Raw genomic sequence first — 25,563 nt, forward strand, 5'->3', positions numbered from 1 at the left:
ACCTGTATTTAGAAAACTCCCATATTGTGAGTGGGTTACTACATATAATTAAAACTATACCATATGCCAAAAGTGTGGCGTGGGCTCTTTCCTTCTTTCTAAAGTGCTCCCTCTTGAGTCCCTCCCATGTCTTTAACCCAGCACGTTCAATGGAGAACCGGTAGTGACTTTCTAGTTACCCTTAGTGTTCCCACGTGCCCCTTGGGCCACTCCCTCTTCCCCAACTTTTTTTCGGACTCGCGGTGGGCTTGGAGTGGTTGCCATGGAGACGGGGCTGCTGCTGCTGCTGTTGCTGGGACTGTGCGGCCTGGGCAGGGCCGCCAACGCCACTCTACCACGACCCCCTAACTTGGTCTTGCTGTTGATGGACGATGTGAGCCTGGGAAGGGGGCATGGCAAGGGAAGGAGGGATGGTCCCTGCAAGTGGTGGTGGGTCTTCCTCCTCTCGTGAGGAAAAGGGATCAGGAGGAGAGAGGGAGCCTTGGTAAGGGGCGGAAAGGGCCACCTCTCTGGGGAGCGCTGGGTGGATCTGCTTCCTGGAGGAAGTGGGGTGCTTACATTGCTTACATTGTGGAGCCCATTTGGTAGGTGTGAAACATTTGAGAGGGTGTCTGTCTGTCTGTCTGTCATTTACACATACACTGGTACAGTATGTGCGGGTAAAGGTAAAGGGACCCCTGACCATTAGGTACAGTCACGGACGACTCTGGGGTTGCAGCGCTCATCTCACTTTATTGGCCGAGGGAGCCGGGATACAGCTTCCACGTCATGTGGCCAGCATGACGAAGCTGCTTCTGGCGAACCAGAGCAGCACACGGAAACGCCCTGTACCTTCCCGCCGGAGCAGTACCTATTTATCTACTTACACTTTGACGTGCTTTCGAACTGCTAGGTGGGCAGGAGCTGGGACCGAGCAACGGGAGCTCACCCCATCGCAGGGATTCGAACTGCCGACTTTCTGATCAAGCCCTAGGCTCTGTGGTTTAACCCACAGTGCCACCCGCGTCCCTTACTCATGTGCTATTAATCTGAACATCACCATTTTGGATTTCCTTTGCCATCAATGCACCAGGTGACCTTAGTCAAGACTAACATATGTGTTACTGTAAGCTGCTGCAATCCTTATTGTGCCACTGCATTTCTTTCAGCACAGACCACTATAGTTGTCCATATGAGATTCAATAAACCACTCTCTCGCATCTGACATATGCGAATAAAAGACCTGACCATATAAGAGTGCGCACTTGAAAAAACTATCCCTCACATGAGGGTCACAAACTTGCTTAGTCCTACTGAAGTGAGGAGGATTGTGTACAATGGACACTGTTTGGTCTCTGTAAAAGGCTTAGCAATATGAACTTGCTTCCAGAGTTCAGGTCTGGGGCCTCGGCCTGTTTTTGAGCACCTCTTGTGATTGTGATTCATGAGCCATTTTAGGGAAATTATTCCACTGCTCTGCTGACCGTAGTGTTAGGAAAATGGTTTCTAATGTGTTTCTTGCATTTCTTTTTAGTTTCAGGCCATTACTCTTTGCACTCTGTTTTTAGCTGCTTGAAATTGTTGGTGTAATTTTTTTCCCCTTAAAAAGGGGGCTCCTGTTGATTTGAGTATTTTCCTATGCTACAAAAAGGTTCTCATCCCCTCACCCTCCTTTCCTTATTATATTCAGTAAATATGTGTCAAGAAAAAGTTGCAGTTGAAGCAGGAATGAGTGTTTTAGCTGCAGGTGCCAGCAAGGACAAGCTAGGTATGGTGCCGTTTCCCAAAAGGTTGGAAGTTCTCCTGATTTTGCCCCATCCCAGGGGGGATTCATGCAACTACCACAAAACAACTTGCTTCATCAAGCCATACATAATTTGTGTTAAGAATGAATTCACTCACAAAGTTGTGGTAGTGAATTTGAAAGGAGGATTAGAGGGAAATCATGGAGAATTGGTCTATCAATGGCTATTGGTCTTTACAGCTAGAAATGGAACTTCTGTGTTCAGAAGCAGCATATCTGTGATTGTTTGTCACTGAAAGCATACAGCAGTGAATGGCTTATTTGCATCTTGCTCAACTTTTGAGCTTCTCTGAGGCATCTGACTGACCATTGATAGAGACAGAATACTAGACTCTGTGAATCTTTGATCTGACCCAGCCTGACATTTCATACAGAAGGGTTTCTGAAAATGTGATGCAGTTCTTCACACAGAGGTGTTGCCAGGGATGGCGTGATCTGCTTTTTGGCTTCCCCCATAGTGTGTTTGGTCAGCTGCACACTGTCAGCCCACCTCCTATTGTACAAAACTGGAAATGGTGAATAACCTGTTCCTTGTGTTTCTGAAGGTCACTTGACTCTGTTCTCTCCCCTTCGCTGCCCTGCAATAATCCATGTTGCTTCCATGAAACTGAAAAGGCTGCTCTCCATTAAACAGGCAGCTGAGCAGTGGAAATCATTGTACAATGTGCTTGGGTATTACAGTGGTGGGTGCTACAGCAAAGTTTTTAAATAGCTGAATGATAAAAATGTACACTAGTCCTTTCAACTCATTGTCGTTTATTTGTCTTGTGTCCTGGTATTTCTTCAGATGGGCTGGGGTGACCTAGGTGTGTTTGGGCATCCTTCCAAAGAAACCCCAAATTTAGACCAGATGGCTGCAGAAGGAATGCTTTTCCCAAGCTTCTACACTGCCAACCCTCTCTGTTCTCCATGTGAGTAAACTCCAAAGCTCTAGAAAAGCAGTGCTGTCTAGGGGGTGGAGAGTTGGGCTTGGTACAAACCATACCTCTGTCATGAAATCACATTAGGCTTCTAAAGATTAAGATTGCAAATCAAATGTGCTTTGATAAATAATAGTAGCAGTACTAGAACTTAATACTCTAGGAACACATTTTCTTAAAGGAAAATAGTAGCAGAAATTGTTATGTTGGAGGACCTTATAATACTGGTAACTGATTCCTCGAAATGCCTCCAAGCTCTCCCCCAGCCACACGGACTGAGATTGTGGTAACTGGATGTGATGAAATAGTAAAATTGAAACAGGAAGGATGTTGCCAAAAAAAAAAAAGAAAGTCACCCAACTGATATACTGTATACAGTTACTTCTATGTGCCCCCACCCCCTGCTTTTCTCTCCTCAGCAAGAGCAGCACTCTTAACTGGTCGTCTCCCCATCAGGAATGGCTTCTACACCACAAATGCCCATGCCAGAAATGGTATGTCCTTCTTTTCCAGCAAATTAGCCTTTACTTTTGTAAGCCAAATGTTGGGGTTTTGCTTCAAGTTCCCCCACTAAAGGCACATCAATTAATTAATTAATTCCTTAACAAAATGTATATATACCACTTACTGGAACAAAAGACCTCCAAGCAGTTTACAATAGGCTGCAATCCTAAGCACACTGACTCAGAAGTTAATCTTTTTTGAGATCATGGAAGTAATTGCCAGGCTCAGAATCAGGGTTGTATTGCAAACAAATAGGCCTGGTGTTGCTAGTGCAGTTAACAGGGTTTATAGGATCTTGAATGAACCTGCACGTGTTACTGACTGTCATGACTGCCTCTTCTCTGCATGCAAACCGAGGAGAGAAAAAGGTTCCACTCTTCACTTGAGGACAAACTGCAGCTTCCTGTTATGGACAAACTGCAGGAACTGTGGTTCATTCTAACTACCTGTAGTTAAAACAAATCAAACAAACAAACCATGGTTTAATAGCCGGCTTTGTTAACTAACCAGGGTCAGAATAAACCATAGTTCCCTGAATTTGTACACAACAGAGAAGTGCAGTTTGTTTTAAAGAGAAAGCAGAAGCATTCTCTCTCTGCTTGCATGCAAAGAAGGCAAGTGTGAAAGCCTGAGGCTTATGAAAACTTTCTTGTGACCATCTTAACTATGATACAGATAGTAGCCTGAAGCAGACCTAAGACTTCCTGCATAAAGAGATTGTCTCCAAATGTTCCTGCTACAGTACAGATTCTAGTGCTCAGGTTGTTAAATCTGTTTTTGCTTTTGCTGCTAAAGAAGTTGTTTTATTGGATAGGTTAATTAAGATTCAGGAAAAGGCGGGTGGAGTGAAGAGAAGAGTTGCATGTTATTATGGAAGGTTAACAATATGTTTGAAATACACTCTTATAGAAATATGTTCTTCCTACTAAGCCAGGCAAGGGCGTCTGGAGGGCACTACCAAGCTGTCCACAATGAGTGCTTTGCTCTAGCACTCCTGTTGGGAGGTGCCAGCATGAGCTGATTTGAGGCTGATCTAGTTGGTGTTAGGGTTGTTTGTTCCAAAATGGCAGATGCTGTAGGAGACCATATGTTTTAGAGCATGCATTTACAGCTCCGGATTGGAGCTGCATATTGGCAAGTGTGGGTGTTCATCTCTTAGCTGGCAGTGGAGGGATGCTTGTATATTAGAAGTCCAGAAGAAGTACAGTAGAATGCATGCATTTAAAATTAGCTAACGGTCTGAGGCCTGATCTGCATGTTCTTTGTTTGAGGCATGAAAGGGGGCTTGTCACCTAATTCTGAGCAATCCACCATATAGCTCGTCACTGTATGCATTGATGACTGGTGGCTGTTTATCCCAGGCCTACTTTTCCCTGTTCTCATTTTTAAAGAGCAACATCAGAGTCTTTAGAGCATGTGTTCTGCCACTGATGTACTGAGGCAGGGAATCCCCAGGGTCTTTAGAAAGAATTTATTTTAGTCCTCCTAACTACCAGCAATGTTGGTGGCTGACCCTGTTAGCCATTCAGCCGTAGTACCTCCCTGATCTGCAGGCTGCGGTTTTTCTCATTTGGGAACAATAGAATCAACAGAAAACTGAGATATGCTTTAAAGCAGGGTGGGCACCTGTGAGCTCCTAGCCTAATTTTGTTCAGATGGGGGGAACCTGGAGAGAGAGGGGGGAAGTGGGAGGGGGAGACCCAAAATGGGAGGAGGAGAGGAAAATCTGTCTGCAAGTGATCAGTTTAGACTGTCAGTGGCACCAAGTTTATTAAGTCTGTATCCTTCAGCTCCTGTGGGAGGTTGGCCTGTTAGTTGCCCATTCTTTCAGTTCAGTGCCCAGGGTACAATTCTGGGAGCTGCTATCTAGAGAACCACAAGTGGACTCTCCTGCTCATGTGATATGTGCACAAACAGACCACATTCACATTATCTAAAGTGCTTTGTAAGCAGAGTGCTTTGCCTCTCCTTGAACACAGAAGCCATTTAGGAAAGGAAGCAGCTCTCCTCCACTTGCTTGTGGGGGAGCCAGAGGGCAAATTTGCATCTCAGTGCATGATGCAAGCAGGTTTGCCATATTGGCTTGTTACCTGCTCCTCTTCAATCTTCATGTTTCTGGCTCGCTGCTTTAAGAAATACCTTGGGAATCAATGGAACAGAGGCATAGCTGGGGGGCGGGCAGGGGGCACTGGGCGCCACACTGTGGGGGATGGCACTTACCATGGGTCCTGCTGTGCGCCCAAGCCACACATCTCTCCTGGGAGTGACACGGTGGCTGAGGTGCTTGCAGGCTTCGCACTGCCCAAAACAGCAGTGTGGGACTTGCTTCTGTCTTTTGCCTCCCCATCAGCTGCCCCTACAGTAGGCAGCTTTCCCTGCCCCCATGGGTGACTCACTCTGCCCTGGGCACCTGAGTGGCTAGCTACGCCACTGCAATGGAACCTGTTGTTGAGATAATAAAGTTTTAGACATGAAACTGAATGGACACAGAGACAGTTACTTGAAATGTCCTCTAATATTTGGTGCAATTTAGGCCAGATATTTAGAATGAAGATGGCACATGTTTCAATATATTTTTAGTTTATTGTTGATTTAATTTTTTGAATGTTCTAAATTATTGTTAATTGTTTTTATTGCTAATCTTATTGGATTATCTTTTTTTGTAAACGGCTTTGAGGTTTGTTTGTTTGTTTTTACAATCAAATAGTGTATAATTTTTTTGAAATAAATAAATAATAGATCAGTCTTCCCCAACCTGGTACCTTACAGATGTTTTAGACTACAATTCCCATCATCCCCATCTATTGGCCATGCTGGCACAGGCAGATGGAAGTTGTAGTCCACTACATCTGGAGGTTACCGTATCAGCTACACCTCACTTAAATCCTGCTAATCCCTAATCTACCTGTCTTTCTGACCTGTCTTGTCATATCCCCAAATCCCACATGGATCTTGAAGAGGCCTCTTACTGAGTACAGTGGTACCTCGGTTTACGAACTTGATCCGTTCCAGAAGTCCATTCTTAAACCGAAACCGTTCTTAAACCGAGGCACGCTTTCCCTAATGAGGCCTCCCGCCCCGGTGCCCTTCCACCGTTCGGCTTCCCTTCTTAGACCGAGGTAAAGTTCGCAAACCGGGACACTACTGGTTTTGCGGAGTTCTTAAACCGAATAATTCGTAAACAGGGCTGTTCTTAAACCACCTGCAACCCTTCTCATTTGGCTGAAGTGTTTTTGTCTTAATGCAGCCTACACCCCCCAGGTCATAACAGGGGGCATCCCAGACTCTGAGCTCCTCCTTCCAGAATTGCTGAAGAAAACAGGCTATGTCAATAAGATCGTTGGCAAATGGTAAAGCTCCTTTTCGAATATGTCCCTTTTTTGTATGGCTTGCTTTATATGTGAGAGAATCAGAGTTCAAATAAGTTGGTTTAGTTTGTGATTTCTGTCTTCAGAAATCTTGGTGGGGAATCGTCCCCACCACCACCACCTGCTGTGACTAATTTTAGAGCCGAGGACTATCGTATAATAGAGGCAACGTGCTGCACTTATTTTCATAAGCAATTACAAACCTGCATTGCCAGAGCATGCCATAAGCAGTCATCAAATCTTGTATCTTTGGCCCTTGCAAAATGTTGATCTCTGAGGTATGGCATTTTCTGCCTAAATTGTAAGCTGTTTCTTGAATAGCAGAGTTATTGGGTGGCTTCAGAGATGCATTCCCTTCCCCAAGGAGAGAAGGACTGATGCTAGCACTCTTCCGAGGAGTCATAGCATAATCTAGGCGGGCAGAGGGTAAACGGGGAACTACTGAACAAATATTGACCCACAATCTGCTTGTGCTGTATCCCAGGAGCTCTTTTAAAAGAGCTAAGAGTTGGATCATTGAAATTGATGGCAAACCTCTGTGGTGCTGGCGCAGGTGTTAACAAAGGTAACGGCAAGGCCACTGAAAATGGTTCTTTTATATAAATCATGGTTGTTAAGAAAAGGCTCACAGCAGCTGAGGAGGAAAGTGTGATTTCTGAGCCACTTTGGAAGAAAAAAGGAGAGAGACAGAGATGACTGTTCTCTTCCTATTGCTCCCCTGACGATTGACTTCCCAGATTGGTGTATGAATTTACTGCTGATGAAGAGATCAGTGGCTCAGGCAGGGTTTTGTAACTTTTTCCTTAAGGGGGATTCTTCTGTTTGAAATGTTCATGTGTTTAAGGACTGTAGTTTAAGGACTTGAAAGACACCCCCTCCTTTCTACTCTGTGGCCTTAGCACCTGCAGCTACACTGCCACCTCCCTGGGGTGACTCAGGATTTGGGAGCTCTTAGATCAAAGTGCATTGTAAAATCGCATGTGCAAGTCTTTGTGGCAAAGGATGCCACTGCTGGGGCTGGGCATTGAGCCAGGAACTGGGAGGTGTGGGTTGAAGCCAGTAGTCAGGACCAAAGAGTAAGCCCAGGACAAAAGGAGAAACCGGAAGGCAGAATTGAGAAACAAGCCAGAAATTGGGACGGAAGAGCAGTCAAAAGGATGCAAAATTACACTGCAGTTCAGGAATACCTTAATTGGAACAGGCAACCCTGTTGTGGGGTTTTCTGCCCCGAAGGATCCAAAATACCAGCCTGGGCAGATAGGGTCATTGTGTAATTTAGTGACTCACCATATGAGGCAACCATACACAGACCCAAAGGTTCTGACTTTGAACTGTGTTGGCTTTGGTTGCCGCTGTAACAAATTTAAAGCAAGGATAGCTAATGTGGTGCTCTTTGTGTGTTGTTGGACTCCTGTCAGTCCCGGCTGGCAGGGTCCAGTGGTCATAGACAATAGTAGTTTGTGGTCTACCAATATCTAGATGGCACCACATTGGATTCCCCCGATTTCAAGTAGTACATTCTGCAACAGAATTAATAGCCAAATCTTTTTGGAGATAAAGTGTGTCATGCAAAAAATGTCAAGCCAGGATAATACAGCTAATAAATGCAGCATCTACATGAGCATTTTTTCCCCATTGGTTTGGGGAGCAGGTTCAAGGTTCATTGTTAATAGAGAGTCCAGGGGGACCTGGGTTCAAACACCCTGCTTGGCGGTACAGTACTCCTGGTTGGCAGCTCAACTTACGTTACCTCACTGAAGATAAAAGGGCAGCAGGGTGACATTGTTCCTTGGAGGAAGGGCAGATTAAAAACAGGGGCAAAATAACACAGGCCAAGAAAGGATGCATATATTTCAGGGGATTTGCCAACAAGCTAGCGAACATTCACTGATGATCAAGCTGTTTGCCACTAGAAGCACCGTCCTAGGAAAGAAAGCAAATGAACCCACACCCGTGAATTATTTATTGCTGCAAATCCAAACAGCAGACTGCCGAAGAAGAAAAATACAGCTCAGTGGGCTGCAGGCAATGGGATGCAGCTGAGTGCTAATAAATGTAAATTCATACACCTGGGGAAAGGAAATAAACAGCACAGATACAGATTGGTTCCAGGGAGTTATCTGGAAAGCAGCAAGTCTCAAACAACCTCAGAGCCACAGCAGAAAGCTAATTAAGTCTGAGCTTGCAGCATAGTACCTCTTGTGAGGGTAGGAAGCACCGGATTGGTTAGACTTGGCGCCTGTTGTGTCAGCCTGTTTCTAGGGCTGAATGTCATTGCCATTCGGTAAAGGGGTACAGCGCAGAAGAGGGAATGCAGTGCATTCTTCACTCTGCATGCTGTCTTTTTGTGGTGCTTCCCCCCACAGAAAACCAGCACAATGTAGGCCATGTTGGGCAAGTACAGGACCAGTGCCCCCACCCCCACTTGTCACATGGTTTGGTGCAATCTTCCATGCTTAGCCAGCCGGTCAAAACTCTGCCCCCAAAAGAATCTGAATCTGAATAATAGTTCTATACTTTCCTTCCAGAAATAAAATCAACATGTTAAAATACAGTAATTCAGTAAACAGTGCGATATGACCAACCACAGTGAAACAGTGAAGCATATTGCCACATACTTGGTTCTTAAAAACCGGCAGATGCCTGAGTGAAAAAGCAAGTCTTTAGCAGGCGTCAAAAGCACACCAGAGTCTGTACCTTATTTCAGGGAGGAAATGATTCCATGAGCTCGGCTGCCCAACGGAGAAGGCTCTGTCCCAGCTGGGTTGTCACACCATGGCCCTAGACAATATGAGGCATAACTAAGACTTCCTCATCTGAGGATCTCAGCATGGGAGAAAACGTACTTCAAGTGCCCAGGCCTATGTCAATAAAAACCCTTTAATATTGCTTGGTGGTAAATTGGCAGCCAGTTCAATTCTTTCAACAATGGCATCCCATGGTCATAGCAGGCAGCTCTACTCAGCAGTCTAGCTGCCAAATTATGCAGTACCTGCAGCTTCTGAATCAGCTTTAAGGGCAGCCCCACATAGAACAGATTACAGTAATCCAGTCTTGAGGTTACCAACGTTATGGGTTGCTGTGACCAGGCTATCTTTGTCCAGGAATGGCAAGGAATGATCACAGCTTGTACACCAGACAAAGCTGGTAAAAGGTGCTCCTAGCCACTAGTTACTTGTACATTCTCAGGCTAAGCCTGAACTCAGACTGGATTGGATCCAGATAATCATTTTTCTCTAAGAGCACCCAAAACTGAAAAGCCAGCACACGCCTTAAGCTTTAATTATACAAATTAAGCATGTTGGCTTTGATTTTCTCATTTTCATCATCATTCCTCTTTTCCTTATGGAGCAGGGTAAGGAACTATGTGGGCTAGCATCAATGCCTGCTCTGGCTCTGGAAATGGCACAAGGTTACATCAGTCTTTGCCAACCTGGAGCCCTTCAGATGTTCTGGACAGCAGCCGCCATAAGCTCCATAGCTAGCACAGCAAAGATGGCTTGGACTGATGGTACTTGTAGCCAAGAAAATCTGAAGGGTATCAGGTGAAGGGTATATTACATTTTTCACATATTTTTGAGCCATGGAAACTACTATTGATAAGTGCTGTGCAGGGTTCAGCAGAGGAAATGGTCCAGCAAGGGACTTTGGGAGGTTACAGGTGATGGACCAGGAAGCCCCCAAAGGCAAATTATCTGAATTTGTTGTCTGTGGGCCTTTCATTATCTATTTCTTAACCATGGGTTATTACATCTGTCAGCTTCTTCGTTACAGTGCATTTTTTGTGTAGTGCTGATAGGGTGATTGATCTTCTCTTATGCATCCCAGACTGGTTTTTTTCTTTTTCTTTTCTTTTTGTTAATCTTTTCTAGGCACCTTGGCCACAGACCTGAGTTCCATCCCTTGAGGCATGGATTTGATGAGTGGTTTGGATCCCCTAATTGCCATTTTGGACCTTACGATAACAAGGCAGCGCCTAACATCCCTATTTACAGGGACTGGGAAATGATTGGCAGGTAGCCGCTTTTCTGTGTCACCTGTGCCTTGTTGCCTTTTGCTTTTCTTCTGCTTTTCTGGCTCCTTTTAAGCTCTGTTGCAGAAGAGGGCCAAGGGCTCCATTCTGCTGCCCTTCCTTCCTTCCAGCAGAGCATAACGTGCTGGCGTTTGCCCCCCCCCCCCCGGTAAGAGGCCAGGGGGCTCTAGGCTTCTAGATCAAGGACCTCTGCAGGGCTGCATTTTCCAGAAATTCCACCACATGTCAACACTTACTGAGACACACCAGGCACCCGAGGTGAAGTGATGGAAACACCACCTGATACGCACACAGAGCGGGCTTGCAGTACCCCCTGAGGAGCTGCCATATGCAGTGAATTATGTATGAGAACTCCATTAAAAATGACAAGGTTGCAGAGTTAATCACTCGGAAGTTAGGAAACACCAGCCCCCCAACTGGCTTCCTCTTCTACTGTAGCTTTGGCTGAAATCCACCAGCCAATGTTACTCCTGAGAAAATCACTCTGAAGGCCCCTTCTAAGTTACGCTTTCCTCTACAGAAATATAGTATGTCTCCATTTAAAGGTAAGAGATATTAAGAAGTGCCTCTGATTGCTTTCTGTGTGGCATTAAATGTGTTTTTGTCTGCGGTGCTGCCCAGTCTAGTGTGCTTATGAGTGGGAGGAAAAGGTCCTGTTTATATATCATCTACTCTGACATAAATGCAGTTTCCCCCAACCTTGTACCCTCCAGATACTTTGAACAACAGCTTCCACATGTTGTTGGGTTGCTAACTCCTACCACCCCAGACCATTGGCTGTGCTGGCTATGATGGGAGCTGTACTCCTATATATCTGGAGGGCCCAATGTTGGGGAAAGCTGGATTAAACTAGATAAGACAAACAGCTGAGAAAGCAATCCTCAGCGAAACAGAGCAGAGCTATTTGAGACTGTGTTCATGGTTTGTGTGCATGGAGTAACGTTTCCTGTTACATAGTGACTCGCTGTCATCTTCCCAGGGGACTGATGGGGAGCAAAGCACTTATTTCCCCACTGCCATATCCTGCAAAACATCTGGAACATATTTTTTTTTAATCTTTCTAGGTATTACGAAGATGTAAAAATTGACCATAAGACGGGGGAAGCCAACCTAACTCAAATGTACTTACAGGTACTCTGCATTCTGATAAAATGTTCTTTCAAACCCTCATGCACTTTCTGCTTGCTGCTTGTACATATGTAGCATGGGTGGCCATATTTAAAGTTGATTCTCTTGTCATTTCCAGGAAGCCCTTGATTTCATTAGCACACAGCATGCCAGCCAACAGCCGTTCTTTCTGTATTGGGCAATCGATGCTACTCACGCGCCTGTGTATGCCTCCAGGGAGTTCTTGGGCACTAGCCAACGAGGGCTGTAAGTCGCTTTTTGAGCTGAAGTATCATTTCCTCCTCCCCTCTTTTTTTCTGGCACTAGAAGAAAAGCACTAGAAGAAAACCAAGAACAGTGGTGGTTGACAATGGAGATCACAACTTACAAGTTTAAAAGTATGAGTGTTATGAGCATTAAAGAGCAGCAGGTGCTTTGAGAGTGTTTATCCTCAGTTGAAGACTCTCTTGCAATCTGAAATAAAAGTCTTGCATCCAAAGCAAATAGGGTTGACAACTATTAATTGAGATCAAAGATTCTGGTACCTGGGTACAGTCTGGACTCTGGAGGCAAGACCAAAGCTGATCTGAGGCTTTTCTAGCGAGGCAGCCAAGCATAAAAGCTGTCATAAAAGAGTTAGACTCTCATTTTCTGGCAACTGACCCCGAAGCAAAACCAAAAAAAACTTTTAAAATGGCCACATTTTTTTAATTTTTTTTTTAACCAGTAGATTGGTAACTTTGCTTTCTACATACCATATTTATTTGAATCTAATGCTCACCCTTTTTGGCCAAATTACATTGTGAAAATTAAGGTGTGCATTAGATTCAATGGCACATTTACGTTTGCCAGCAAAAACTTTTTTTGGTTTCAGGGTTCTGAAAATTGAGGTGCACGTTAGATTTGATGGCGCATTAGACTCGAGTAAATACGGTATTTTCAGTGGATGGTGTCTTCCCTTCTCTCTCCAATTTTGTTTATTGAGGTTAATTTGAACCAGGAATCACCAGGCCTTAGTCCAGGAAAGTGTCCAGCATCATGGATTAAGAAATCTGGAAGACTTCCCCCATCCTTTGCATTAAGATTTCCTTTGCAACTTTCAAGTACTCTGTGTGTGTACTTGTCCACACACACACTTCCTCTGTGGTTCCTCTTCTACTCACCACCCATTCCAGTTTTGCTTTGAGGACATTCTGCGCTGATTGAAGATGACCAGCTGAAATGGAGTGGGGCTTTCAAAATGCCCCCAAATCAGAAATAAGGGAGCCAGCTTTGTGGTGATCAGCAGCTTCCCTTGTGAGAGTGGGTGGGTCTTGCTGTTGGATTTTTAGCTTCTCTGGTAGCACATCTGAAAGTTCTCTTGGTGATACTGAGTGACCACTTGAATATAGCTAAGAACTATAAATAAAAACAATACCTAATAATTAATGTGTTAATTATGAACAAATAAAACTTTTAAAAACAGTTAAGAGCTTTGCTCTGATAACCAACATACCCCTCCCCAAACATAACTAAGATTTGTAAATTCCAGGTGGGTAGCCGTCTTGTAAAAGCAAAAACAAAGAGGTTTATGGTATCTTAAAATCGACCTGAATGTCTCATGCATCTTGACAGCATGGACTCTGACCTATTCAGGCTTTTGCTAGAATAATAGTGCATGTTACCTGGAATTCAATCCCACTTCATTCAAAAGAGCTTACTCCAAGGTCAGGGTGGGGGGAAAAAATCCAATCCTATTCACACTTACCTGAGAGTAAGCCCCCTTGAACACAATGAGACTCACTTCTGAGTAAACATGCATGTGTTTTACACATTTAAGGTCCCAAAAAGAAGAACCGGAAAGAAACATTTGTTGCCCAAAAAATATGCAGAATAACTCATTTCCTTTTCCAATTATTTAAGACATTTTTATACTGCCCTTCATTAAGAAACGTTCCAGGGTGGCTTACAAACAATATAATCCAATCTACAGTAAAGTGCTAACTTTTATATTGACTATATAAAGTCAACACATTAAAACCAATGAATACTTAATATCTACAGTACCTAAAAGAAATACTAAAAGCTTGGTTTAAAGACCTTTAAGAAGAAGGTCCCTGCTGGAATAGACCAAAAGCCCATCTAGTCCCGCATCTTGTTCTCACAGTGTCCAGCCAGATGCCCAAATGGGAATCCTGTAAGCAGGAATCTCATAAGCTGTTGTAAACAATTAGCAAATAGATGAGTAATAGCTGCCTAAAACCAATAAAGAGTGACATTTTCCTTATCAGTACCAGTATCCTCAGCCCTTAGTAGTCTGTTATAAAATTTAATGAAACACTTTTTCTGAACTCTTGCTATTTTTGGAACTGGTTGATTTAAAAAGGGGGGTTGTTTTATAATGTGTTTATTATTTTGTTGTAAGCAGCTTTAAGAGCAGTGTGTTGGAAACTAATTACAGATAAATAATTATTACCATTGCATATTATAGAATCTACAAGTCCTAAACTCAAACACACACACCCCTCTTGACAGGCTTGTAATTTGCTCTCCCTGCCTCTCAGGTATGGTGATGCAGTGCGAGAAATTGACAACAGCATTGGGAAAATACTGAGTCGCCTTCAAAAGCTGGGCATAAGCAACAACACCTTTGTATTTTTCACATCTGACAACGGTGCTGCCCTTGTTTCCGGTCCCGATCAAGGTTGGTTTTCCTGGTACAGAGCTTGTCAAGTTAGGAATAGAGAATTTGAGGCTTCCGCATTTCACCTAGTTTGTTCCTAAGATCTAACTGGTCCATTCCTAAGATCTAACAGGTAAAATGTGGCCTGCTGACATCTGAACCAATTTATGAAGCCCCAGATCTGTAAATTCTCCTTAGCATGTCTCAATAAATGCAAAGGATCTTACAAGCATGTCTACTGAACTCTGAAAAGCTGTTAAGATGACAATTCCCTTGCATTTACAGGTTTGCTCCATTTCACAAGTTTTTGGTTTTTAGTTCCCTTGGGCACAGTCACTGTGAATTAATCACTTGCCCCCTGTAATTTGTTCACACATCCCCTCCCCGCAGTCTCAGAGGCTACTCTGAGGTTGATTTCAGGAGCATACAGATCAGAAGGAATTGCCACGAGTTCTAATCCCAGTCAAGTTATTGGCTCTTTTTATGACCTCCTGCAATTCCTGACTTTCAGCTGAGCAGCAATAGCTTCTGCTAACTGGCTGCTGGTTTAGAATATTATGTCTGTTTGCAGTTGTTATCTTTAGTATAGAGAGACAGGAAAATTTGTGTGCTACTAGTCACCTTGTTTCTCCGTTATTCAAATTACAATTAATGGTGATGCAAAGAGACTGAAGTGAACAATAGATACTTTGGAAATTACTCTTGACATTGGTTAACCAACCCACTGTATGGAAACTGGGGTCTCATTCTGTCGCTTTATAGCCTTCAGCAAATCACTGTTTCTCAGTCTCCTTTCCCTACTCATAAAAATGTTAATAATAATTACAATAATAATTAAGAGCCTAATCTTCTCGTACACTTAAGAGGATGAATGTGTTAAGGTTTGTATGGTAGTTTGTAGGCTAAAAAACCATCTTTAACTGAGACTTAAAGCTTGTTTTCTAAAAGCTACACAAATGCAATGTCAACAAATAAACGAACATCAAGTATATGTTGTCATTATGATATTTCAGTGATGTCACACCAGTGTCACAGGTCAGTATGCTACTGCAAATGTCCAGGATGGATGGGTTAATATGCTATGTAGACTATGATGTTGATTGACATTGTTTAAAGGACTTGAACAAAATTCGTTGATGGTGTCCATGGGGAATAGGTTTGTTTTACCCTGTAGTTTTGCTTATTTCACCTTTGAGTCATACCTCTCCAGAGCTCTTTTAGAACTACTGTTTTCTCTTTCTCTAGCTGGTAGCAATGGCCCTTTCCTATGTGGCAAGCAAACTACCTTTGAAGGTGGCATGAGAGAGCCAGCAATTGCCTGGTGGCCAGGACATGTACCTGCTGGGCAGGTGAGAGTCTGGAGTTATTTAATGACTTTGTTACAGTCTGTTCTGAAGGTGTCTCTTTCTCTTTAATCAATTCTAGTGGGCTTTTAGTCAGAGAACCCTGTTCTCATCTTGCAGAAGAGCCTTCCAGGCACGGCAGTAAGATCTGATGTTGCAGCACTATGGAGTGAGCAACTTGCTCCCACAAGGCTAGAGGTAGACAGAGGCCTTTTGAGCCCTTGCCTCCAGTCTGGCTCTTCCAGGTTGCACCCCCTTTGTGAGAATTGCAATCCTCTGGCCTGTAGATGGGCATTCTCCTGCACTGTCTGGCCTCCTGCATGGTGTGCTTCTTGCACTCTTTTCAATCCATGGAGGGTCGCTGCCAGGCAGTGTAGACAACACTGAGCCAGATGAACCAATGGTCTGAGTCAATATAAGGCAGTTTTGTATGTTCATCAGGGTAACTCAGTTGATCTTCCACCACCCTTATAGTTAGAATGACCTTTCTCCAATCCTGCCTAGACATTTTTAGTGGCAGTTCAGCCTGTTTCAGTATGTTGTTCCCCTTGTATCTCTAGAAGGTTACAACAAACAACTTCAGTTCTTCCTAACAGATTGTAGGAAGGCAAAGCAAAATGTTGGAACACCAATCATGATAATCTGCTGTTGGAGCAAAGTTAGCTAATTTTATATTTAGCCTTCTATAAAGCAAATAACAATAGTAATATTTAACATTAGTCAGGAGTCGAAAGCACTTCACATGCATTACTTCAGATGCATAATCCTTATAGTAACCCTACATAGGAAGTCTCTCTTATTATCCCCCATATTGGAGGGGTAGGGGGTGGGGAGGCTATGCACTATGAACTGCCTTCGTAAAGTACAGTTGCTGATACCCACCCAGGCCATTGCCATGAGAGCTATGAACCTAAGCATCCCTAATTGCCTTCCAGATTGCTGGCTTGCTTCCATAGGGCCAACACTGTTACCTGTAACAAGTGCATGCACAATATTCAGGGCACATGTTTAAAGTGGAGTATGTGTGCTCACTCCTCCTCCCTAGCCTGACTTAGCTTTAATTGTGAGCCCTTTGGAACAGAATCCTTCTGTATCTGCACAGTGATGGGTTTGTGACTGATATACTAAATTAGCAGATCTCATGCTAGGGAAGCAGCCCTCGCATGTTGTCCTAAAGCATCCTAGGCAAAAGTGGGTTGGGATTTTTAGGTGACTGTTGCACTAAGGGAGGTCTGTGTACTAGGATGTGGCTGTTTCTCTGCTTAAATGTGGAAGTGATTCCGAGCTCTACAATAACCAGCAGGTAGCTCTCCTCAGGTGGCAACAATGGTGTGTGCAAGAAACCATCTTGGTACTCATTAATGATCAAACAATCAAAGCCTGCAGGAAACAGGTTTCTAATTAAATAATGGGTGTTTTCTTTCTTTTGTGGATATCTTCATTCCAAAGAGAGAGAGCTATTCAGAAACTGGACTTTTATGAATCCTTTGTGCTCTTGGACAAAGAAAACTTTTAGTTTCTAATCTACATCTCCTTTCAAGGCTTTTTAATTAAATTGAGTAGAAGGCACTGTATGAATGATACATTGGCCCAGCTTCCACAAAACGCTAAACCACACACCATGGCTTAGTGGGAATGAGCAACTGTGCATGTTCCCAGAGTGAAGATCTTGGCTGCTAGCATTCCTCCCTTGGTCCTGTTGCTGCTGTGCTGCCTGGGGATACATTATGGTTTAGCTTAGGGTTAAGTCTGATTACTGGCTTGTTCCCCTGACAAACCACAAGTGGTAAACCAATAGCAAACATTGGCCACACCTTGTGGTTTGGAGTGAGACAAACGATGAGCCCAGGTTCGACCATAACATGCTCTTCCCTGTGATCATCATGTTTGCTTGTTTGCACTAAGTCATGTTTGGCTCAATGCACCATTTCATTGACTGGGAAGGATGCTTCCAGATATCTTAAACCCAGTGAATGAAGTGGAGAGATGATTTCAGGTTTGTCACTGTTAATGTGTATTGCACACAATAATATGTCGTCCTCTTTAAAATGTTGAACATAGCACTTTCGATCTCTATTCAGAGGTGTTTGTATGGGTGAACTCTTTGCAAGCAAAGGTCAGTGGTCTCTGAATGTTGCACACAAGCAATTCTCATACTCCTGATCCTCAGCCAGCAGGCCCTGTCTGAGCCCCTCTACCGTCCCTTGGTGCCTCCTACCCACCATCCTATAAGGGCTCTCCTGGGCAGTTGGCTTCCTTTGTTGGGATTGCACACCTTTAGAGATAAAGCCTCTGTCCCATGTGCCAGCATGAGAATGTGGTGGCAGCTCTTATTTCATAGAGAAATACAGCACAATAGATGTTAATGGCTGTTTCCTCCTTACTTTCAAGACCTCTTATGCTCTGAAGCCCCACAGTCTCCCTGCTGCAGGTGAGAAGTAAAGAGCTGCTTTTTGTTTCTACCTATCTGCTCTGGCATCATGTCCTAAAGTTCTGCTGATCTGCATGGTTCTTTTCCTGCTTTTTTCTAGTTCTTTCTTCATTCTTTCTCTTTTCAAGGTTTGTTGCCTGACCTCTTCTATCTGCTCCCCACTCCCAAAAAAAAAAAAAGGATTTCAGAGGGACATATTTACAGATTTTTGTTGCATATCTGCTTTGCTTAATTCACTCCTTACTTTACTGTGTTGCCTAATTGAAGCTGAAGTAGCTCACAGCCTATCTTTATAATCAGTGCCAGAAATATCTCTAGGACATCCGTAGATAACACCTCATGCATCATGAAGTGGACTGCAGCCCATGAAAGCTTAATGCCAGAAAAGAATTGTTAGATGTTTCAGGTGTTACAAGACCCTTTGTTGTTTTTGCTGCAGGAGACTAAGGCAGCTACTCCTCTGGAAATCTAGGAATCAATACAGGCATGAGTGGAAGTTGTTTACGTGGCTGGAGTTTCCTCTTTTTGAAGAGAGGGCAAAAGCTCCTTCCCAGAGGAATATATTGCAACAGAAAAAATCCTCAATTAACCCTGTATTCCGCCATTGTTGTATTACAGAAGCTGATCTGTTTTTGTTTCTTTTGGCTGTCTTTAATTTGATACTGAGCTACCCACCTACATGGCAGTTTACAAAGAATGAGGAGAGAAGAGGCACCTGTTCCCAAGGACTGTCGACAGCCTTTGCCAACCTTGTGCCCTCCACATGATTTGGACCACTGCTTCCATCAGCCCTTGCTGTGTTGGCTGGAGCTGATGGGAGTTTTAATCCGAAATAACTGGAGGGCACCACGCTGGCAAAGGGTGACATACCGTATTGAAATTGACACAGAGAAGGCAATAGAAGAAGGGAAGGGGGCTGTGTCAAAGGCTTCATAGGAAATGCTACATTCCAACATCATTTTAGGTACACTTAGTCCCCAGAGACCAGTGGGTTTAAGTACGCCTGTCTGTCTTGGATTGCAGCCTTTGACATGAACTCTTTTTTGCCCAAATGAATGGTTTGTGAGCAGATATTTTTTGTTATATGACGAACTCTGATATTCACAGACAAACAAGCCTGCCTCCTCTCCAGCTGTGGAGCTTTATAAACCATTTTTAAACAACAGCAGCAGCAGCAGCAGAAGCAGCACATGTGTCTGTTAAAGATGGAGCTGTGTGTTCATTGTACCAAAGGAAGCTCAATTGATATATGCCTTTTAAATTATGTACTGTGTGATGCAGTCTGCAGATCTGGATATATTTATATTTGGAATATTCTGGCAACTACTAGCACATTGAAAAACAATAGAAGAGGGGGTAAATAGCTTGGGTATGAGAAGGCATTAGCTGCCCTGCCATGTGAGAACTATCGTAATCTTGTCTCAGGATGGCATTTTTAAGCTTTCTACAGACATTCCTTGTTATACTCTCAAACATGAGGGCTAGAAACTGCTTCAAATGAAAGCAGAAGTTCTCAGAAGGTCAGTGTGCATGTCAAGATTCTCGAGTGTGCAAACAGAGTGGACATGGGGGAATGTAATAAGTATATCCATTTAGTCAAACTGAAGAAAGTGTGTTAAATATAAGAATAAAGGAACATGATGCAGCAGAATTGGAATGAGAGAATAGTGGGTGATTTTGTTTTTTTGGGTTAGTTTTGGAGGAGAGTTTCCTGAACCAGAAGCGTCCTCCTTACTTAGTTTTCATAGTGTCAGTTTTCATAGGGCTTTTTTGCCCATACTGTTTTAGGTTGTGGAACATAAACAAGCACTCTTTCTGGATTTCTTGCTCTCCCCACTACCCAAAAGTCTTGGCTGAATTTTCCAGGTGGATTCATAACCAGCAAAAATAAACTTTTCCCATGCTGCCTCTGCCTTCTAGAAGCATCCTGCTGGCAGGAATCTGTATTCTGCTGTTCTTTGAATCCTGTTTGCTCTGTGCCCCCTCCTTTCCTTTCCTTTCTCTTCCCCCCCCCCGCGCGCGCTCCCCTCTTCCCACCTCCCTGGTTCTGCTCCCTGAAGGAGAAAAGAACATATCAACCCAAAGACAGCAGTGCAACCTTTTCTTCACTATCTCCCACAGGGCACAAATTGAAATTGAATTAGACAGGGATATCAGGTCTGCTTGCTGTGATAAATGTAAAAGGATTTTATTTAAAAACACCCTGACATTTGTTCACCCAGTTTCAAATATTTAGCTTTCCCCCTTTCCATTCCTGGCGGGGGCAACTTTATTAATTGTCGCCTTTGATTCAGAGTTAGAGCTTGAAAGCACTGATAACGCTGGCGCTGGCTATTTCTTCTCGCAATGTGGCCCAGAGCAAAAAGGATTTCATTTTCTTAAAGACATTCTGTGTATGCCGAGAGTTTATATATATATATATATATATATATATATATATAATTTTTTTTTAAAAAAAAACCCAACAACCTCTTCTTTACTTGCGGAATACCGGCTGTTCCTTGCTGATACTGGAAATATCTGATCTTGCTCCTCTGTTTTTCATTATTTATTTTTCACTGGGCTGTTACTCTCTAGAATATCCTTCCTCCCACCCCCCACCCCATTTGTTATGGGAATGGCAAGCAAAATGAAAGCGTGCTGTCAATGCAAGAAAATACTAAATCCCCCCCAACCTTATTTCTCCTCTGAAAACACTTCAAAGTTTCTATAAAAATAGTAACCTCCTCCCTGCCCCCCTCCCCCCCTCCGGTTCTTCTCTTTAATGTGGTGCTACAGATAAAACCAAGTGGCTGTAACACTGACGTTTAATTTCTTTTAAGAAGTTTTCTTCCCCCTTTACACAGAGAGAACAGCGTGCAAGACCACGGATGTAATTGGCCATTTAAAGTGAGCTGCCTGCACTCCGGGCTCTGTTTAATAACGAGGGGCAGGTACAAGGAAGTCGCTGGCAGCTCCCTACTGGCCAGCCTATTGATTCAGGGCAGAAATCAAAGGCTCTTTGAGTTTACCCACAATGTTCTGTTAAAAAAGTGACCTTAAACCATTCACCTCTTCCCCCTGCCGCTCCCCTTCCAGCCCAAACGCAGCTTGGAGAATTTACAGCATCACGTGGTCCACAGGAGCCCAGCTTGGAGAAATGCTGCTCCTGTTGGGCTCAGCAGCTGCTTCCAAAAGCCTTCGACCTTGATTGCTGCTCTCAAAGGGTCTTTTTAAATTTATTTTTTGAAAAATATAACTATAAACATAAACCCATAAAAAACAATGTGCAGATTCCAACTACTACCCTATTGTATAGAAGTAGCCTTTTCTCATCGCCCTGAAAAGCCCCACCACCATACTACACTTCATCACTTGCCTGTATTATTTTAAACTTATATATCATCTCAATCATGAGAATGTGTCCAAAAATTCTAAATCGCATGCTGCTCTGAAACTGACGCATGTGTGGGTTTACTGCTTCCGCAGCTTCCTTTAGGTGTTTTAGCAAACCTCTGCTGGTAGGCCCAACACCAGGCTTCTTTGGGTCTAAGAGATCAAAGAACAAGTACAGAGGACAAGAGGTGGGATGATTAGACTCCCTCCCCCAAAGACGCTTGGCCCAGGTAGCTTGGTACTTGGTTTATTATTATTATTATTATTATTATTATTATTATTATTAATATACTGCCCTATACCCAGAGGTGTCAGGGTGGTTCATAGAATAAAATTTTAGCTGTAAAATAAAATTTTAGCTGTAAAAATGAAATAATGCTGGTACATGGCTATAGGTTAGAATACATGTATTGCATGCAGAAGGCTCTGGGTTCAATTCCTGGCATCTCCATGTAGGATGGGGAAACAGACCCATCTGAAATCCCGGAAAGCTGTTGTCAGACACTGTTGAATCTGATAAAATGCAGCTTCCTCTGATCCTATTTTAATAATCCCTTCCTTCAGAATCAAGAGGATTCTTAGTTTCTCTCCAGGGAAGGGCCATTGCTCAGTTTTAGAGCACATACTTTGCATGCTAAAGATTCCAATCTGCTTTCTCAGTACTTCTAGGTAGGGGCTGGAAAGTCCCTGTTTGAAACCCTGCTTCCAGTGTAGGTGATAACTGAGAAAAAACTTCCTAAACACAAGCTTTTTACCCAACTGCCTGAAGTAGAATCCAGAATTGAACCCTGAGCTGCATATCTTGGAAGGTGATGAGACTATTCTTAAGACCTCATCATTGGAAGCAGAAGCTCCCTCAACTCAGGGTCTGCTAGCTTTGATTGTTTTGCAAATGCTCTTGTCTTGTCAATGGCAGGTGAGTCATCAGCTGGCAAGCGTGATGGATCTCTTCACCACCAGCCTCGCATTGGCAGGACTGCAGCCTCCCAGTGACAGACAGATCGACGGAATCGACCTTTCGCCTGTCATCCTGCAAGGCAAGTTAATTGACAGGTGAGTTATGAACATCACACTCGCGGCTTTCTGTTCCTTGACTCCTCCAATTACTGGCGTGGAGCAGAAAAAAGTTAGATATTTTTAGAGCCTCTTATTTTTAGAATGGGTCGGGTTTTTTGGCTGCTGGATGGGGTGTTTTAAAGTAATGCTATTGTACTGACTCTAGCTCCCTGGCAGAGCACATATTGCATGCAGGAAAGTCCTAGGTTCAATCTTCAGCATCTCCAAGTAGGACTGAGAGAACTGTCTAAAACCCTGGAGAGCCACTGCCAGTCAGTGTGGTATACAGTACTGGGTTTGATGGACCAGTGCTCCGATTTATTATAATTAATTAATTTAATTTTCTATACCGCCCTTCATCCGAAGATCACAGGGCAATTGACAGTATACTACAATGATTTTGACTGATATAAGGCAGCTTCACATATACACCCATAATACAATGTCAATTATATTTGTCCTCCCTAATTAGGAACAAATGTTCATATGCAAGTAATAAGAAGTACTGGATAGAGAGAGTCAGTGGCAGGACATGAGGTGGAGGGCAAAAACAACACTAGATCCTTCTGCTATTTTCTAGAAATGTGAATTAATGTAGACCTCCCCATTGAATTTTCTTCATTGCTAATGGGCTGCGTACTGGTCCAGTATGAACCTCCTTTAAAATAACAGCTGATCCACATTGTGTGCGCTGGAAACATCTGGGTGGGGGAATTTTCTCTTACAACTTTTGCATGCAAGCATAGCACAGACAGTGTTTAAAATCCCTTTCCTCTACATTTTTGTCATCCACCCTAACATACGTTTCAAGGTGGTGTAGGGTGCAGGATGTCCCTCAGATGGCAGATAGCAAGATAATTATTTGTCCATTCTGCTCAAAATTCCCCTTTCTGTAACTAGTTTGCCAGTGTTCACAGCACACTTGTACACAGTCTGGCTTTCCAGGGCCGTACGCTGAAGACTTTGGCTTCCTGTACCCTTTGCAGCTCCCATCACACAGGTGCCCCCTCTTTTGGAGTATTTTAAGCCATCAGGCTCTGTGTGTGAAATTACATAGTCTGGTAGTTCAAGGATTAACAATTGCCAGCAAGATGACTTGCATAACATTTCATTCTTGCTTACGCAAACTCAGACTCTCGCCTTGATGGACGCTTTAAAAAATGCTAATTGAAAACCTTGCGGTGGAGGCTATTAGAAGGCAACCTGCTCCTGAGTGATAGCTGAGTTGCCAGCCAGGCTCCATTAAAGTGTTTGTCTCCCTTATCTGTGTGGCTGCCAAAAGCGGGGGAAGCCGCTTGTTTGGACACGTTACATTTCTCATGCAGCTGTACATCTCTCTTGTTGTCCTTCCCTCTCTCCATCAGGCCAATATTTTATTACCGTGGCAACGAGATGATGGCAATACGGGTTGGGCCTTATAAGGCCCATTACTGGACCTGGAGCAATTCCTGGGAGCAATTCAGCCAGGTAATTGAAAATCCTCCCTCCCTCCTGCATGCTTGCCTTCCTCCTCCCATGGAAATACACCCCTCCCAGAAGAGAAACTCAGATCATCAAAATGTCTACTTTTGCTCCATCTTCAATTTTGTTTAATGCAAGCCATGGTTTTGGGGAAATGTTAAGGGGGTACAGATCAGGCTAGCCCACCTTCCAAAGTGGTGCTCAGGTGGCCATCGCCTGTGCATGTGCCTGCTGCTCTTTGTGACAGTCTCTGTCTAGTCCTGGCTGCTGTCATGTTCCTTCTAGTGGAGCATATGCCTGCACAGCATCCTTCGGAAGCACAGCAGGTGGAGCTGGGCACCAGCAGCCACTGTGAGCATCAGAGGAAAGTGCTGGGCAGCATCAAGGAGAGGGTAAAGGAAGAACCAGAGGCTTGGAGAGCGATTTGGAGAGGCTTGGTGTGCTCTGTTAAGAAACAGTATGTAAAGTGTAACTATGTAAAATGATAATAACCGTAATCTCAGAAATTGCCGCCACCACCCTTGTCAGAACCACCAATAGCCACAGCAGCATAAATCTGCCTCACTTTGAAGGCTATAATCAGCCTGCCAGACTTTTGGCATTGCCAGTTGTCAAATGCCCCAGAGTTTAGACTTTAGTGAAGAGCGAGAGAGAATAATTTTGAGCAGAAGAAATATTGCAGGCAGCAGCTTTGATCGTGCAGTGCGGAGGAGTGGATCATCCTTCTACGGATGAATAAAATGTAGCTTGCTTCCAATTCTGTGCTCTGCTGCACAGAGGCAGCTGGTCAGGGTGCTGAGCTTCTTGTGCTGACATAAGGAGACCCTCCCCTCCTGCCTCCACTGTTAGATGTTGCCAGGCTTCCCAGACCCCAGTGGATGCTTGCTACTGACACCCTTCTGATCATCAGCACATTGTCATTCAACCACTACAGAAATTGAAACCTGCCTATGCCTCGCCCAGCACCTGATTCCAGGGGTCCTAGTATCCAGCGCACCAAAAAGAAGTGGGTTGAGGCCAAGGACCAAGCCCTGTCTTGCTCTGATGGGCCACAAATACACACCATAAATTACAGAACGCCCTTCAAAAATGCATCAAACTCTAGGGCAATCTGATCTCTGCTGCTTCTCACAAAGTGGCTTTGTTCCCCGCTCTCTCTTTCTCTCCATTGGCTGCTCTCCTCTTTTTAGCTGCGCCTTTCCTTTCCTCCATCCTCCATCCCGTCTACACTTACCAAAGTAGTGCTAAAGGTGGCTGGCAGCATTAAAACTACAATAAAAGAATCAAGAAGTAAACATGTAAATAAAATTAAATGCAAAAAACCAGAAGCAACATAATAGTTAATCAGCTTCAAATACCAAAATGAATGAAAAGCCCACCTGAACCAAATTGTTTTCACCTGCTGGAAGGGCGGGCGGGGGGGGGGGGAATGAAACTCCTATGAGAGAGAATGGGGGCAGCTGCAGAAAAGGTTCCCATATCCACTCTCTCATCCAGTTTCCATCTGGTCACAGCCTTCC

General features: G+C 43.8%; 1 protein-coding gene across 1 annotated transcript in view; it reads left to right on the forward strand.

The window, feature by feature from the left end:
- Positions 1–82: 82 nt before the first annotated feature.
- Positions 83–25,563, forward strand: part of GALNS (galactosamine (N-acetyl)-6-sulfatase) — a 47,111-nt gene continuing 21,630 nt past the window's right edge. Inside the window, exons 1-11 of the mRNA XM_033156985.1 lie at positions 83–373; positions 2,571–2,694; positions 3,123–3,197; positions 6,455–6,557; positions 10,448–10,591; positions 11,673–11,739; positions 11,855–11,982; positions 14,259–14,398; positions 15,623–15,726; positions 22,443–22,579; positions 23,947–24,049. Of these exons, the coding sequence (XP_033012876.1) occupies positions 263–373; positions 2,571–2,694; positions 3,123–3,197; positions 6,455–6,557; positions 10,448–10,591; positions 11,673–11,739; positions 11,855–11,982; positions 14,259–14,398; positions 15,623–15,726; positions 22,443–22,579; positions 23,947–24,049 (1,236 nt within the window). The 5' untranslated portion in view covers positions 83–262. The remainder of the gene's footprint in view (positions 374–2,570; positions 2,695–3,122; positions 3,198–6,454; positions 6,558–10,447; positions 10,592–11,672; positions 11,740–11,854; positions 11,983–14,258; positions 14,399–15,622; positions 15,727–22,442; positions 22,580–23,946; positions 24,050–25,563) is intronic.

The sequence above is a fragment of the Lacerta agilis genome, chromosome 8, assembly GCF_009819535.1.
Source record: "Lacerta agilis isolate rLacAgi1 chromosome 8, rLacAgi1.pri, whole genome shotgun sequence".
Taxonomy (NCBI): domain Eukaryota; kingdom Metazoa; phylum Chordata; class Lepidosauria; order Squamata; family Lacertidae; genus Lacerta; species Lacerta agilis.